This window comes from Ixodes scapularis, unplaced genomic scaffold (assembly GCF_016920785.2).
Source record: "Ixodes scapularis isolate PalLabHiFi unplaced genomic scaffold, ASM1692078v2 PGA_scaffold5__190_contigs__length_132052651, whole genome shotgun sequence".
Classification (NCBI taxonomy): Eukaryota; Metazoa; Arthropoda; class Arachnida; order Ixodida; family Ixodidae; genus Ixodes; species Ixodes scapularis.
In genome coordinates, this window is record NW_024609880.1 from 59,148,151 (window position 1) to 59,166,052 (window position 17,902).

At 43.0% G+C, this 17,902-nt stretch overlaps 2 protein-coding genes across 2 annotated transcripts; one reads left to right on the forward strand and one right to left on the reverse strand.

Moving 5' to 3' along the window:
* Positions 1–929: 929 nt before the first annotated feature.
* On the reverse strand, positions 930–2,470 carry LOC120844733 (cuticle protein 10.9-like). The gene is made up of 4 exons (XM_040216655.1): positions 2,457–2,470; positions 2,244–2,297; positions 1,089–1,469; positions 930–1,001 (listed from the first exon to the last, which is right to left on the reverse strand). The coding sequence occupies exons 1-4, from the start codon at positions 2,466–2,468 to the stop codon at positions 930–932; spliced, it is 519 nt and encodes a 172-aa protein (XP_040072589.1). The 5' UTR covers positions 2,469–2,470.
* An 11,539-nt stretch (positions 2,471–14,009) lies between these two features.
* LOC120844732 (cuticle protein 16.8-like) lies at positions 14,010–16,338 on the forward strand. The gene is made up of 3 exons (XM_040216654.1): positions 14,010–14,021; positions 14,468–14,524; positions 15,777–16,338. The coding sequence occupies exons 1-3, from the start codon at positions 14,010–14,012 to the stop codon at positions 16,296–16,298; spliced, it is 591 nt and encodes a 196-aa protein (XP_040072588.1). The 3' UTR covers positions 16,299–16,338.
* The last annotated feature ends 1,564 nt before the right edge of the window (positions 16,339–17,902 follow it).

The window sequence follows — 17,902 nt, forward strand, 5'->3', positions numbered from 1 at the left end:
AACCGAAAGTTAGCGAGTTCAAATCCCTCCTAAAATTTTTCAAATTTTATTGTTAAGGCAAATTAATATCTTCATAAAGTGAAATCATTTTAGACATGCGGCGGCCTTTAATTCGCACTACATATCATGTTGTGTAATGTCATGTTATGTCATGTTTTTACGCCGTTCATGTCACGCGTGACGTCATGTTTCACGTGAGAGTTCTGGGTTTTAATTTCCCGCGAGGTCATCTGGTTGTTACATCATGACCCTATCGGTCAATCAAGAGTTTCTCATTTCACAGACGCCACCGCCGACGCAGCCGTTCCTGCAACACGAGCTCCTTAAGGCCCTCGATGTAAAAACCCTGATCAGAATCAGATGTGCAGCTCTTGCAAATTCAACAGTTTCTAAGCAATTATTTCGCAGCTGATGCCACATTCTTATTATTAATCATTTTCATCTGAAAAACAAAAACAGCTGGACATCTTAATACACATAAGCTGTGGCTTACTATGTTCAATAGGCTTGCTTAGTCATTTGTTTTTCTGTATTCTTATCGGCGAATGACGGAATCTTATTGGCCAGCAACGCGATAGTATGATGCTCAGAACTCGCCACGGTTTCACCACTCTCAAACCTTTTTGCATATCTGATACTATCGTATATACAATAGGCCATTCGGTACGAACTGCGCATATATGAATCGCACATGTGCGGTTTGTACCGGAGGGCGCATCGTACAGTATCGGACGTGCAAATACGGTTTCATAAAACTCCATATTGTCAAGGACTCAGACCGCAAATACGAACTAGAGACGTTTAGAAGATGCTATAGGTTTCATGGTTTATATTGATTCTATTGAAACCAGTTTATGAAGCCTAAAGTCAAACTTACGACAATAGGTTGAAAAATTCCAACGTAAGATTTATTTCGAGGTTCGGGCTATTTACGCGCTTTTGGCAAGGGTGTAGGCAAGCGGAGCCTGGCGCACAGAGTAAGCCAGTGGTAGTCCGTGCGGCTGGGCGTAAACAACGGGCCCAGTGGGCTGAGCGTAGGCGAGAGGATCAGCAAGCTGGGCGTAGGCGAGTGGAGATGCATTCTCTGCGTAAGCCAGAGGAGCGGCATGCTGGGCGTAGTCCACAGGACCAGCATGGAGGGCGTGCACAGCCTCCGGAGCGGCGTGAACACCCTGCACTGCGACAGGGGCAGCGGCCTTCACAGCGACAGGATGCGGTCCCTCCACGGCTCCAGAGACAGTAGGCGCATCGGCTGGCTCGGAGGTCTTGGTGCCTGGTTCGTTGGTGTCGACGGTTGCACGGAAGCCAGCGCCATCGGCCACGTAATTGACACTACGATGAACACCAGCGGCGTCGGTGTAGCTGTAGGATCCGACCTTGCCGTTGAACTCGTCCCCAGTCTCTTGGCGGGTCAGCCGGGTACCGAACTCGTCGGTGCTGTCGTAGCCGAAGCTGTATGGCTGCGGTGGCTAAGTCGCCAGGACGCGTGAAAAAATAATTAGGTACGTTGAGCTGCTACTTCTTTCGTCCTGGTCCCGAGAATGCGGGTATCGATTTCATCTTGTCTCAACCTCGATGTTCTACAACCAAAGCTATGTCCCACCAGGTTCCACGATGAATCAGCTTTGCTAACCGACAGCTTAAAGAACTCGGGGAGTAGCTCATTATCTTCAGGCGTCTTGATACGTGGTTTTTATAGATATTCTTATTTGCGAATTAATGCCTCCATCTATCGTTGGCTGCGTAGTGATAAGATTATAAGAGCTTGGGGTTCGAAACGTCCGGCGTATGTGTATTGTACTATAGAAACAGGCGTGGCTTAATTCATACACTGACAGTATAAAGCTACGAATCGCAAATGGAGGAGCAAGAAAGAAAACAAAACGAACGCGTTTAATGTCTTTCGTTAAGATAGTTGGTACATTATTATTAAGTGTGAGCTTAAACTTACAGAACCGAACTAAGGAAAGTCATACCAGAACATAACAATCGACCAACAACTTTGCTTTAGTACACCTATTTTTATATACGAAATCATTACCTTCTCCGAAGAAAACGATTACGAATATGAAGTGTGTGAAAGCAAAGTTGTTAGTTTTTGTTCTTGCTCCGTGTTTTCTTCGCTTATTTATTTAAGGTCGACCTGGTCCTTCAACTAACGCAGCTTAATAGGTGTGATGCTATTTACCACCATATTTTCCCTCTTTGCCGAGAAATAAAGCAGCGCTATCAAAATCTCTTACGTTGTTCTCCACAACCTGGGATGCCGCGAAGGCAATGAGGCAGCACAGGAAAACCTGGAATAAAGCCGGATACAGTAAGCTAAATCTTACTTCTCAAAACTGAACCGGACAAAATGCGCACCACTCGACAAAAATTAGATCACAAAGCCGGGCGTGTGGGGTAATAAAGTGCGTTTAAACAAACCCTGTCTGACGGGTAGAAACTCACTGTACCTTTGAAAACATGTTAGAAGCTGATCGTCTTGATGAGAAGTAGAATTTGATGCTCGCTATGAATCGCCGGCTGCTTTTATACGAAACAAGTCAGATTCCTTTTACTACCTCTATCTCCTTAGTCAGTTACGAAAACAAAACAAGTTTGGACATCGGAACCTTCGCAATAAAACGTGAATGTTGTCAGGAAAGAAAGAAAAAAACAGAACCTTGCATTCTAGAGACTGCCTTTTAGAACTCGTTGACATGCATTGCGGATGGGCTTTCTTTCTTTTTCTCTGATCTATATCCCCGCACATTATGCTCACCGAGTCTGAGATCGATAAACAAGATCATGCTTCAAAGGCGCGTGCTTAAAAAGAACGTGGTAATTATGAAGTAGCAACCAAATCTTATGTACATTTAATTTACGATCAGACTTCATTACCTTTGCACGTGGCGCTATTCCGAATGTTTGCATTGTTACCATATCTGGGAATGTAAACTTTATTTAATTTAGTTGTCGCCTAATGTCGATTTCACTTAAAACGGAGGTCAATTTAACATAATCCAAATTTACAAGGCGTGAAGAGTGTAACATATTTTGCTTATAATTTTTACTGTCGTTGCATGTTCACGTCCATTATAGATGCCTTTGTGTTGTGTCTCTGAACCTGTAGATAAGTGTGGGTTTTAAATAAATGTTTTGTCCAAAGACGTATAACGCACACGATTGTTTCGCGTACTGCTTGCAACACCCTTCTCTATCGACCCGGCCATGCTTCCTTGATTTTGATCACCGTCATCTCACACAGATTCTTTCTCAAACTGCTGAAATCGTAAAAATAAAAGGAACCGGAAAAAACAAATTTCCCAACAAAACCGCGACATCAACCCATATGACTACGACGTTGTGCATTCAACAAATTGATGTTGGAAGAATACGTGTGACTGAAAAGTGCGGACGACCTTCGACTTGTATATATATATAAAATATTTGTTTATCTTTTTACAAGAACGGATGTTGTAGACTATGGCGTCCGGTTTCAGGAATATTACAGATTAACCGGCGCGCAACAACAAAGGTAGGACAGCATATCAGTGAGTAAGTGCTTTAAAAAGACGGTGTTCAAGCAAAACAATAAAACAAACTTAGTATAGCGAAAGCAATGAATACGAGGTAAGTATGAGTGTCCTTAAATTATCTCTTTTGTCTAAGATCACCTCTCATTTTCTGGATTTGCCTAGTGTTGATAAAAAAAGTTCCCAATTTCTTACGAATAATTAATGCGAAATTTTTATCGCTTTCCTTTTATATTAAATAAGAGAAGAAAAAAAACTGCACTAAGGTGTTTTTTAACTACATGTCTTCAGCGTTGATTTTTAGTGACTTACCGGCTAATTATGCATGGTGGGTCTTCGGTGCAAGGCAACACCTACGGTGAGTTTATATGCAGGGCATATCAGCTGCATTTGTATTTATAGTTCACAATAGCGCAGATCTTCCAATATATTAACGAATATTTAATCATTAGTGTTCGAAAGAAATATGTACCCCAACAGGACAAATGGACGTCATTAAGGCAAGTAATACATAGTCGTCTAACAAAAGCATGTGATACTTTAGGCTTCAGTTTTATGCGAATAATGTCTTTATCTGATAGTATATAAAACTTCAAAATATTTTTTCGAAGTTTTTTCAAATTTCCGGTGTAACGAACTCAGAATAAATACACTGAGGAATTATGGAGATATGTGAAATCGGTGTGCAATTATTAAACTAATTTGTGTGACCGTTAATTGGGTGTAATTTAATATAGTAGTATATTAATAATCGTAAAATGTAAAATATCAATATTTTTATTAGACAAGCGATGAAAAATGCTAAAGTTGGTACTAAAAATAAACGCCTGCTTTTTATTTGAAAAATGCCTTAGTGCTTTGTTTATATTTTTGAATTTACAATTCCCTTTTCACCGCGCATTCTCTGGAAAGCAACTGATAAAAAAAGCATTAGCAAAGGTAAGCATTTTTTCCACAGTCAATGCTACCTTCTAGACATTAGCAATAGCAATGTGTCTAACAGATATTATGTTCCACATTTGTTATTTTGATGATAATAAGCTTTTCATTTTTGTGACTCATGATGACGCTTGGTGTGATTTTTTTTCTCTTTCCACAAGGACCGTTTTAGTTACCTAACACAACTTGCTCACAACTTGCGCGATATTGCATTCAGCGTTAACGTATACCAGCTATGTGGTCACTAATGTTTTGCAGATAATAAATACCTAAAACATTATCCTAGCCTTTCTCCAAAACAATACTACGAAGCACAGTTGGCATACTTAAGTCAAGAGTTCTGACTTAAGTAACCATTCATGATAGCAATAAAACTAAAGCATTTTCCTCACCTGCCATTGATAAAAGGAACTTCAGATTTTGCGCATTATAAAATGACCGCGAGGTCAAAATAAACTACAATTAAAACGCTTAAATATATTTCTTTCTAGGGGCAAAGGGGGAGGGGGGTATGGTTCTGTGAGGTCTAAAAGGGAATAATGCAGAAAAATATTTACACGTATAATCAGCCATTTTATTGTCAAATCACCCGAACAACATGCTAGTGCTTTAAACAGAAACTCAAATTAAATAAGAGTTATTACAATCATAACCAAAGCAGGTGACAATGGGGATGCCAATAATGACATATTCAAGCCGTCCAGGCTAAGGAAGAAAAAACGAGGGGGAAGAACCGTCGTTTCGAAAAGTGAAAGAAGGGTTAAAAAGTTGCAATTCTATTTAAGATCTATATTTTAGCTGTTTCCACACCTCTTGTGGTTCGGACAACCCAGCGGGCACGGAGAGAGTAACTAAAGGGTGATTCCACGTCAGTTCATGCAATGATGGTCCGGGTCATAATTTAGATATTTTTGTTAAAAATATATATGAAAGCCATGTTCTTGGGAGGAACATTCAGCTAGATATAAACGCCGTAACAATTTTTTTCGCTGAGATATAAAACAGAGAAGCTTGAGGCGTGGAAATTGAGAAGATTTCACAATGCTACTTTGCACAGTCGTCATTTCCTTATCGAACCTTTCACGGCACCATAAACTTTTTAATAGTTTTTTTACTTAAGGTTACAAAACACATACACAAACAATTAAAAATATCCATAAAATATTTCAATGCAAACAAAAATATCAAACATGGCACAAAAACGCGTTTTAGAGACATATTCACAATTTTTTTTGCAAATAAACCATCTTTCATAATACTTCACAAAACATATCAAAATGCGCGTATTTAAATATTCTTTACGAATATATAAAGATAATATGCCTACCCTTAAATATATTATTGTTATCAACGCGGAAATGCGGCTGATTTCTCGAAATGTGGCAAGATTGGGCGTCTATATTTAAAAAACTCCATCTTTTATTTTCTTTAAACTCCCCTTGGCACTTTGCAGTGACTTGAACTAACCTGTGATGGCAAAAGCTTGAGTAACATATGACCTCCAAGCGGGAAAAGCTACGACAAACCTTCACTCGGAGCGAGCCGACGTCTTCGTCATAGCGGCTTTGCCGCACAGCACCAAACGTTTTGAGCGTTATTTATGGCATGTATTTTATATTATTAAAATTCTTTTTTTCATCAGGGCTGAGTATTAGTGACGCGAAAAGGAACTTTGAGCTGGAATGCCATTAATTAGCTTACAATTCACAGGAATAAAACGGCCCCACTCTGCGAATTCGCTACCTATGCTTCATACATAAGCTTGAAATTCTCAGTTGCGCAAATGGCCATGTATACATCTGGCCTCTCGGCATATGATGACTTTCACATATGAGTTTCCTGGATTCCTTTGACAGGTTTTACGGTGGTCCACTTTGCTTGCTTCACCGCACGAAACTCTCGAACTCGAAGACAGTTGTGAGCACTGCGCAGAGTGGTTTGACGCGTTTTGCGAAGTGCTGAAGGCATGTAGTTCCCACCAGGAACGCAAGCGATTGTACGCGCTTCTGCCACCAATCATCCTGAAGAAAAAAATATTGCGTCTGGTGTCGGAAGCGACTGCCTACATGATTGATCAAACATGAAAACTGAAGCGCAAAGGTGGTGTTTGGGCAACCCCTGATCCCTACATGGGGAAAAAGGCGAATGCCGAAGACTTGAGGGTTGCAATTGAGTACTACACAGGCGACGACCTCGCATGCTCTGTTCAAAGCCCCAACAAAGAGGACGTCGTCAAAGCCATGATCAACGACATCTTCAAAGTCGTAAAAAGGTTTATGACCCGCTCTATTAAGGAAGCTTACCAGCTGTTTAGGAAGGACCATCCCCATCCCGAACTAGGCATCTCCAAATTTTATTCCCTACGACCAAAATGATAAAAAAAAGTCCCGAGCACGAGGTGTGCGCATGAATATATTGCGTCAATTTTCAGTTGCTTTTAACGGCAATAACAAATGCCCCAAAGAAGACATTTACTGAAGACGACCTCAAGCGCATCTACCTCTTCTGCGCTCCACAGAACGATTGCTTTCTGCGCCGTTGCGAAAAGTGCCCAAAAACGCAGAGCATCTCGCTGCAGTCGCTTCATCTCGACGAAGACGAAGAGATCTTTTTCGCGTTATGGGACGCTGGCGAACTCGTCAAAAAGGTTATGGACACTTCTGCCTTCCTGCGGCAATAGGAGAGTGAAAAGTATATGAGGCAATCTTACATCCTTGACCTTGAACGAAGCCTGATACATGACACAAGAACCGCCTTACCACCCAAGGCAGTGATGTTCCACTTCGATTTTGCGGAAAAATGGACAGTACTCTTTCCAACCGAAGTGCAGAGTTTTCATTGAAAAAAAAACTTGTGCCTCTCTCCACAAGTGTGGTTACGTCCACGCAAGGCACGCAAAGCTTTGTCGTTGTCACCGATGGTACACGACACATGACACAGCTCACGCTCTTCTATACTTCGTTTCAGCTTCGGTCCGAGCGCGGCCGATGTTATGAGCGGAAGGGCCAATCATACAGCGCAAAAAGCGAATCGTCATGACGTACTCTATGCAGTTGATAGGACCAGCCGGTATTCGCCGTGTCTCTGTGCACGCTCCTCCGCCGGCTAGTCCTCTCAAGAGCAGAGAGCACGCCATGACGCTGCGCTTTTTGCGGTGTCTGATTGGCCCTTCGGCTCATAACATCGGCCGCGCTCAGACCGAAGCTGAAACAAAGTATAGCCACATGGACCATTAAAGAGTATGTTGATGTTCATTTCCCAGTCTTTTTTGAAATAATTTTTGTATCAGACGGAGCGGCGGCGCATTTCAAGAATCGCTTCCAATTCCACGAATTGTCTCGGAAGCCGCACTCTTCCCCAAGATGGATCTTTTCAGCCACTGGACACGGAGAAAGCGCTTGTGATGAAGTAGGTGGAAGAACCAACGCTCACCAAGTTGAGATCTTCGCTCAACTCAGCGATTGCCACCGATAAAGACTTTGTGGAGTAAAAAAGTAACTAATGTCTGCATGTTCCACCTGTCTGTGGAACGGGTTCGAGAGTTTCGTGCGGTAAAGCAAGCAGAGTGGACCACTATAAAACCTGTGAGAGGAATCCAGGCTTCTCATCTGTGGAAGTCATCATATGCCGAGATGTCGGATGTATACATGGCCATTCGCATAACTGAGAGTTTTAAGCTTATCTATGCATAGTTAGCGAATTCGCACAGTGGGGCCGTTTTGTTCCTGTGAATTGTAAGCTAATTAATGGTATTCCAGCTCAAAGTCCATTTTCGCGTCACTAATACTCAGCCCTGATGAAAAAAAGAATTTTAATAATATAAAATACATGCCATAACTAACGCTCAAAACGCTTGGTGCTGTGCGGCAAAGCCGCTAGGACGAAGACGTCGGCTCGCTCCGAGTGAAGGTTTGTCGTAGCTTTTCCCGCTTGGAGGTCATATGTTACTCAATCTTTTGCCATCACAGGTTAGTTCAAGTCACTGCAAAGTGCCAAGGGGAGTTTAAAGAAAATAAAAGATGGAGTTTTTCAAATATCGACGCCCAATCTTTCCACATTTTGAGAAATCAGCCGCATTTCCGCGTTGATAACAAAAATATATTTAAGGGTGGGCATATTATCTTTATATATTCGTAAATAATATTTAAATACGAGCATTTTGATATGTTTTGTGAAGTATTATGAAAGATGGTTTATTTGCAAAAAAATTGTGAATATGTCTCTGAAACGCGTTTTTATGCCATGTTTGATATTTTTGTTTGCATAGAAATATTTTATTGATATTTCTAATTTTTTACGTATGTGTTTTATAACCTTTGTAAAACCTATTAAAAAAGTTATGGTGCCGTGAAAGGTTCGATAAGGAAATGACGACTGTGCAAAGTAGCATTGTGAAATCTTCTCATTTTCCACACCTCAAGCTTCTCTATTTTATATCTCAGCGAAAAAAATTGTTACGGTGTTCATATCTAGCTGAATGTTCCTCCCAAAAACATGGCTTTCACATGTATTTTTAACAAAAATATCTAAAATATGACCCGGACCATCATTGCATGAATTGACGTGGAATCACCCTAAAGAGAGAGCGAGAGAGAAAAGTCTTGCAAAAGAGGAAAAACCAAAGTTGGAGTTACAGCCACTGGCCGAACGGTTATCGTTGGATGGGGGGGATTGAAGGGATAACAGCTGATAGAAGAGAACATTGTGAAAAAGAGAGGAGGGTTGTTTTTCGCCAAAGCCGACGAGCGGGGCACGAGGAGCGACAAACCGCGGTTGAAGGAAAGTGGACTGAGCCGAGGAAGGACTGAGATCCTTTGGAAATGTCCTAGAGTCTTGTCCAGAAGTCCAGTGCAAGGGACGCACACACGGGGCACATCTTCAAGGTATCCAGGGCTGGGCGAGTCGAAAGGGTCGGCACGCGGTGTCCGAGTTTTCGAAGTACTTTCACCAATCTCACCAGCGCCAAGCATTCTAGTATTCCGAGCCAAAGTGATATGGGTCGGCAACCCGATATCTCCGTTACACACTGAGTAACTGTATATCAGTGCGTCGTATTTTAACCGGACGACGTTGAAATCTCCTCCTCCTATGGTGGCGCCCCGTGATGTAGAACGCGAGCGGCATGTGACGAAATCGTGACGTTGTTGGTCCTGGTCAGCCCAAAAAAGGGCGCTACGCCGTTCCCGGGCAACTCTCTGTCCTCAGCCTCACCTCTTTTCTCTGTCTTCCCCTCCCTCCCCTCATTCCTCAGTCACCGCTGTCCCAGGGCGCGGGAAAAGACCCGCAGAGGACCCGGAACGTCATGAAGGAGGTTATTTTTTCCTTGTTTTTGTAACTTTATTATACCTGTAACTTTGAAACTAAAGCGAATTTCGAGAAAAGAAAAAGTTTATGAAGTTACTACGGCTAGTGCGCTGAGGTTTGGTGCAAATAAAAAAAAACACAGCAAAAAGTCGTTGCAGGGCGCCTTTAAAGGGGCCCTCCGGAGCTTTCTGCGATCGTCCGTCTATGTTTTTATATTGCGTTGTAGATGCAAGTTTTAGATTACAAAACCGTTTATTAAGCAGATGGCAGTAGAAATATATCGGGACTATTTTCTCTCGGAAGACAATCCCCCATTCCCTGCCCATCGCAAAAACTTGACCAATGGAAATGCTGCATCTCGCGGTGAATGCGAACGTTATTATTGCAACACTTTTTAAGCTTGTTGTAAATTAGAGTTTGAGAAAAACGCAAACTGATTGTGGTGCGGGAAACATAGTCCGCAATTATCGCTCCAAAACCAGCGAACTATGTTTTCTCCCCACAAGCTTGTTGCTAAAGGGTGATGCGTCGGCGCGTCGGCTCGTCTGCTTCCCGGGGCGTCTGCAGGCGTGCGTTTGCGGGACACGTGTTCCTTCTTCCCGTGGATCCCGACTCCGAAGCCAGCTTTGCGGTCCTTCCACGTCAACGAGTCAAACTTTTCCTTGGCATCTGTGGAATGCGACTGCGTATTGTAGTAGTAGCGCGACGGTGCGGTGCGACGAACGACGACCGCGGAGCACAAAGTCCGGGTCCCTTGACGACGATCCGCGCGTGTTCGAGAGATTCCTCCGCGGGTCGGCGGTCGGCCGCGTTGGTGACGCGCAGTGACGCCGGAATCCTTCGCTTGCTATTGGCTGACGCGTAAAGAGATGCCCCTCCCGTTTTCCGGGGTCATCTCAGAAAGGGGGGCGTGCCGGGGAGTTTGATAGCAATTTTAATAGGGAAATCCGCCGCGCATGACCGTAATTTTATGATTTTTAGGATCCTTAGGGCCTGTAGATTGAGTTACCGCCATAAACAGACCATCGCAGAACGCTCCGAAGGGCCCCTTTTAGCACGCGGGCGAGCTGGTGAAAGCATGACACAGCTTAACCTGAGACATGCAAGAGAAAGGAAGACACATAAAAGAAATAGAATAGGCGATGAGTATTTAGATAATGGTCTACTGTGACATATCTCTTCTAAAGCTGCTACCAGAAAATGAAACATATTTAGAAGTTGGCAATTTTAAAGGAACCTTCAAATAGGATATTCAAGCATTTAAGCTTAAAGGTCCGGTTTCACACACTGCGTTTGCTTACGACCTCGTTCTTGTGATCTTAAACGAGAATAGAACACTAGAGCAAATGTCTTACGGTGTTTTCAAGATAATACACACGGATTATATTTAAGAAATGGTGGTTTACAACATTGTCAAAAACTTTTCAAGCCCAAAAACAAAAGAATGAAGCACGAAACAAAAATACGGTAATGTCACGTGTTTCCGACTACCCGATAGATGGCGCCATTGTGTTAACTCGTCTTAAGAAATGTTAAGAGGCTTCAAATTCCTAAGCGCCTAAGCGGTCGCAAGTGTGAGAACCAGCCTTATGTTGTTTCCTTTATGTTTGTGGCTATAAGACAAGCTTTTATGGCAGTCTCGAATCATGACTCCATACGCGTCTATTTATTAAAAATAGTAGCTTGCGCTGTGTAGTTTTAAAGCTTATTACTATCATAATTTCTGTGAGGCAACGAGACGACTCTGGAATAATAAAGTCTAGGTCTTCAGAAGACTGCTATAACAAAGGAGTTTTATGGCTGTGATGTCTATCTTTAGTGTTTTTTTAAGTACATGGGACGTCTGAAAGCTTTCAGTGTTCATGGCAATTACTGTCACATCTACATGTCACAACCGGGAATTCATCAGTTTTTGTACGTTAGTTAATCGGACCTATGTGATCACAAAGCAACTTTTTCCCGTCACAAGACACAGCCATTTATGCTTAGTTTGATAATAGCAGAAATGTTATTAGCCATTTACAGTGAAAGTGGGTGGAAAAAGGCAGGGGAAAAACGGAATAACTCTGCCGGTTTTTCGATACATCATCTTTGTAATTACAGAAATTGAAAACGAGCATAGTGATGACATCTCACAAGCTTCTACTTCAATCTAGAAAATGAAAACCTGCCATTAGGATCGACAAAGATTCTAAATCCGCTGCAGCTTATAAGCACTACTGACTGGTGGCTTAATTCTTCATTATTTTAGAGCTCATTATTTTAGAGTACAGCTCTTAGGCGCCCGTTCCCGGCTTGAGCGGCGTCGCCGTCGCCGTCGCCGCCGGCGTCGCCGTAACTGCGCGATGCATGATGGGTAAATTTCCCCGCTAAATTTAGCGGAAAATTTCCCCCGCTAAATTCAGGGTAAGGATTTCCCCGCTAAATCTGGCGGAAAATGTTCCCCGCTAAATTTAGCGGAACAAATTCTCCGCTAAATCTAGCGGAAAAAGTTTCCCGCTAGGTTTAGCGGAAATTTTCCCCGCTAAATTTAGCGAAAAAAATTTCCAGCTAAATCTAGCGGAAACTCTTTCCCCGCTAAATATAATGGAAAAATGTTTTCGCTAAAATTTTTTTAGCTAAATTTAGCGCAAACTTTTTCCTTAAATGGGGGCGAGCAGAAGAAGAAGAGGGGCATAGCCCCTTCCCCGTACTTTCCCCTCCTCCTCCACAAGAGCTGCGCTCTAATTCGGCGTTACAGGGAGTTGTAAACGGCTTTATTTTTTTTTTAATTTTATATTATACGTTATGAGAGCAAATATTAACCTCCTGTTTTGTCCACTGAAAGGCACACAAATAGAAAAATGTTCCACCAAGGTTTGTTTTGGCTGGAGAGCTATTTTGTAGGACATTCAAGACAATAGTGCAATTTTACGGCGGTAGCAGGTAGTTACCCTTTCCGGCAAATCCCGCGGCGTCTGGACATAAAAACCTACATTGCTATGGTGCGCCATATTGCCGTCGCGCTATTGCTCTTTCTTTAACGCCATCAAACTTCACCCCCCCCCCCCCCCCCTCGAAGCTACCCAACAGAAGCAGTTCTAAATCGGCAAACGCTGCCACCGCTACATCTGGGTTCTCGAAGATTCTTTGGCGTGTACTCTAAAAGCAATTATCGAAGACCACGTTTTATAACAAAATCTTAACCAAAGAAAAGCTCTCAGTGTCATATCCTTGCCAAAAGAACATCTTGTAAAAGCGTTTTGCAAAACAGGACGTCTTCTAAAGCACATCTACAACTCTTCTACTAAATGCAAACTCCTAAATTGACTGAAAGAAAATCTCCTAAAGCACAACCTCTGACATCGACACAGCTGCTGCTGAAGTTGCAGCGCACATTCTGTGGTTGTTTCAATTTTGTTTATTGGTATAGGTCAACATACAGAATTCGTTGTTTGCTTTGTAAAATTTCTTGCAATTGGTGATCATAAATAGTCAGTTGCGACAATTGGTCAATGTCTACTGCACCTTGAGGAATATTTGCGCTCCAAGACATGCAATGGCTTGTCCATATATCATTATCGAAGAATATTTCGGAAACCCACGTGGAAATAAAAGACGATACAAACAGCAATAATCAATTACCACGTTAAGAGATTCATAACATGTATTGCGGGCCACAGACCTGCACTCCTTGATTACAATTTTCGCAAGCAAGGAAGGCACGTGCAAAATACGCGAGTAGTCTTACGAAGCAGCGACGGTTGTTTTACTAGAGTAAAGTATATATTCGTAATATACAATCGTGCCGTGAATATCAATGTTTGGGTTATACGTATATATTTTGAAAAACCAATATGTGGACCAAGAGGCAAACGTTTGGAAATAGAAAAGCTATTTATAAGCGTCAAACATTCCTGATTTTATACCTTAAAATTTGAATTCAATGCAACCGCGTGAATTGCGACACACTGACTTAAATATGCCCTCATATAACTTGAAAGCTTTGATATTGACAGCACCATAGGTGTATAAAAAAAGAATCGGGCATTCACCATATGTGAAATTCCAGCATTCTTTCAGTTTAGTTCTAGTTAAGCGCTTAAGCAATGGCCGGGTACTCAGAACACATCGCCTCTTTCCTGATGTGCATATATACAAGCTTGTCGTTCTTGTTCATTTTTTAGAGTTTCAGAGAAGTATAAAAGCAGCTCGGGAATGGCACTGCATCATTACTTCTACTCCTTACCAAAGCGAGCAGACCCCAACATGTTCTCTAAGGTGATGAGTTGTTCCTGAGAGTTTTCTGTTGCCGACACTCAGCTAAAGCGTCTGAATTATAAAAGAATCTGTTCTAAATTGTATGAAACTAGAATAACATCATCAATTAGTAATTATTTTAAAAGTTTAATCATTGCCTCATATTGTGTTTCTTTGTTTCGATAGTCTATAATTTCTATGGATAGTCCAACATCCACCATGGTTGTCCAGGTGCTCTAATCTAGGCACTTTCAAAAAAGTCGGCGAAAAATGCGACCGCCGTGATTGCCCGGCGCCAATGACAAGCGAGGCGCCAGCCAATTACGGCCGCCGAATTCCTAGCCGACTTTTTCTCCAAGCGTCCAGATTAGAGCCTCAGTTTTCTAGAGTCACAGTACGTGTTTCTCCTCAAATGTCTCCTACGCATGTGGCACGGATTGTTTCAGCCCTATATTTCCGTATTTTAGGCTCTTTTGTGTTGCCTGGCTGCCTACGTAGCTGCTCAAGTTGCTGTGGAGAACAACGTGAGTACTGACATCATTTCTTATTAGTTATGCAAGGTATAGTTTTAAAATAAAGATACATATTGTGCGGAATTATGTGCTGGCCGCTGCGTTCAGGCCGGGCGCACAAAAGCCATACGAGAAACAACGGGTACTTTAAGCTGCTAAAAAGAGATGAGAATAGACTTTGAAATTTCCTATGTCGCAATGTTGCAGTCTGTTTTATACTACAGCCTACCGAGGGCACCACATGCGGTATTTCACCCCTTTCAGCTAGCAATAAAATTAACTGATGTATAATGCCACGGACAGTGCATTAACAGAGCTCATCCGACTCCTTAACTTAAAGCGACATTCAGTAAGTAAACATACAGGCTGGCATAACCAGGCTGTAGATAATAAGAAAATAAAAGTCGCTAGGTGTGTTTTTGGCATCACTCATGGACAGGATATTCACAGTTCCGCATTGGACAGACGTTTGCTGCACCCCATGTAAACCACCCTTTCCAGAGGCTAGCCGCACACTCGACATACCGTTTGGCATTTTTTCTACTTTCTTGTTCCAGGCCATTTTGCCGGCCTTTGAAGTATACTATTGGTGCGATTCCAACAGGAACACGTTTGAATACGGACGGATCACATCAACATTCGTTGTTCACAATATGCGGCGTTGAAAGCCATATATTGCTCGATATGTTTCCCTCAAATTGTTTTTCTCCGAATTTTAAGTACATTTGGACCTTACATTCTTAATACCGTCCCGCGAGTTTAAACGAATACGCCTACTAAAGCACAAAACGTAGCAGTAATTTTTCCTATAAAGATATTGTCATGTCTCCTCAATATGGGCATTGCCCTTACCTCAAAAAAAAGAGTTCATAATGTGACATTTTTAACCCAGGAGAGCGAAAAAATAAAAGGAGAGGACAACTCAGATATCTAAAATTGAGGATTCGTGGAGTCTCATCTCACAGTTTCTCCCCTTTCCAGGGTTTAAAATGTCAGATCTTAACAAGCTCGCCTGCACCCTAACTTTGGCTTCTTCATGAGAGTTGGTGGTAATAAAGAGACAAAAAACATGTTCACCCACATACATGTTGTCTATACAGCGGGACACCCATATTTAAAAAGTCCGTTTAACATGACATGACAGTATTTCCATAAAATATAAAATATAGTTATATTTCGTTGAAAATATATTACGGGAAATAAGTTATAGCTAATTTGCATTCCCCATGTCTTATTTATTTACTGATGTGTTTATTTTCTATAGCCTCCTCAACCCTACAATTTCGCCTTCGACAACACTGATGAGTTTGGTACACGTCTGACACGCCAAGAAACCGGTGACGAGTTCAATGGCAAGGTTGGCTCCTACAGCTACACGGACGCCGCTGGTGTCTATCGTACTGTCAACTACGTCGCCGACGCTGCTGGTTTTCGCGCCACGGTCAACACCAACGAACCAGGCACCAAAACTTCTGAGCCAGCCGACGCCACAACCGTCTCCGCCGCCGTTGAAGGCCCACATCCTGTGTCTGTGAAGGCTGTACGCCCAGCCTCAGTGGTTGTAAAGGCTGTTGGCCCAGCTCCAGTTCTTTTGAAAGCTGTTCATCCAGCCCCAGTGGCTTTCCAGGCTGTCCATGCCTCCCCTGTGGCTCTGCATGCTGTGCACGCTGGTCCGGTAGCCTACGCTCAACAAGCTGCGCCAGTCGTGTACGCTCAGCATGCCTCTCCGGTGGCTTACTCTCTGGGTAACGCTCCACTTACCTACACCCTCGGCAAACGTGCCTAATTAATCATTGAAGTCTAACAATAAAGAGTCATTATCAAATCGTATTGTGTGTGTATTTGTTCTACCACGAAATTTTGGAAGGCACTGACAGCATGATACCCTTACGACTGTCTTGAACTTCCGAATGCCCTTAAGTCGTTACACAGACTGTGTTTAATATCCTAATTTAATTCGAAAAGCGTTACGCTCGATGCTTACGAAAAGTATTACAAGTAGGCCAAGGGAACCATGAAGCATATAGTTTCCCGAGCGGACAATACCTAAGCCTACAAATGGTATGGAAGGCACGTTTCGTCATAATGCATTGTAATTAAATACCTTACCGCACTAGTGTAGCTTTACATAGCACGCAGCGCGACAGATTTTTCCGCGTAAGGATGAGGAGGCGAAAGGGATCGAGCGCAAGTAGCTGGAATACGTATGACATGCAGAAAGAAGCGGTAGCTGGAGATCCTCGACGCGCGCCGCTGGCCTTTGAATGACGACGCGTCGTTCCTTGCCTGTCATCACAACATGACGGGGCGGACCACAACGCACCAAAGGAGGAGAAGGGGGGGGGGGGGGCGGTGGCATTCTCCGAGTTTTTGAAGCCCTTGATGCTTTTGAAACTTTTGATATCTATACAAGCATATTCACCCACCATACGTGACCCTGTCACATGAAAGTTAGGTGGTTGGTTGCAAGATCTGCCCATAACTTTGCGGTCGCTTCCGTATCGTAGAGGTTACGAGAGCGAATCGAATGCGAAACGGTGAGGTCCGCGGTCGTAAGAAGCATACGACGAATCGCGAGAGCTTGCAGCGGTTCGTCGTGCATTTCGTAGGTTTTACCGAACCAAACTCGAAGAGCGGACCAGGTGCGCGACTGGCAGCTGTGCTCGCCGGAGTACTACGCTGGCTCCATCCGGTAGGATTCGCGAGAGCATCGAGAAGGCGAAAGCGGCAAGATTTGCGAGACTCTGGTGGGTAGACAATGAACCGCGACCAGTGGACGAACCGATACGCTTAGAACTTTGAATAGACAAACTTGTGTGGCAACGCCGAGACCGAGATAGGGCTTTGCAGTGTAAGCAACTGCAGAACCATTCCGCATGGAGTTACGTTTAGCGGGCGTGTCCTTCACGGATTACGTTTTGAACTTTTCAATAACGTTAACTTGTAAAAGGTTCTCTTAGACTTCCGAGAACCATTGAGCCGCGCAAACTATAAAAACCGGCTCTTGGTCGCGACCTAGTCGAAGTTGAGTTTCATCCGCTTCTCACCTGATGACTCTCAAAGTCGCGCAAGCTTTACGTGTGTTCCTGCCAAGTCAAACTGTATTGGTCTTACGTTGTTCCGGATACAAATTAATACGCGCCTTATTTAAACTCAGTTGTATGGCTCAAGCCATACACTGAGTTTAAGCACTCGCACTCGTCCAAAGCACTCGCAATTGTGTTGTAAAGCTCTCTGGGTACCCTCTCGACACACAACCTTTCACGCGGGCGTGTACCAAATAATCACCGTGAAAATTCGTAACTATTTAAATTTCTATAGATACAAAACACATTTCTAAGCTCAACAAGGACGCACATATCGCAGGAACTCTGATATCCACTTGCACGA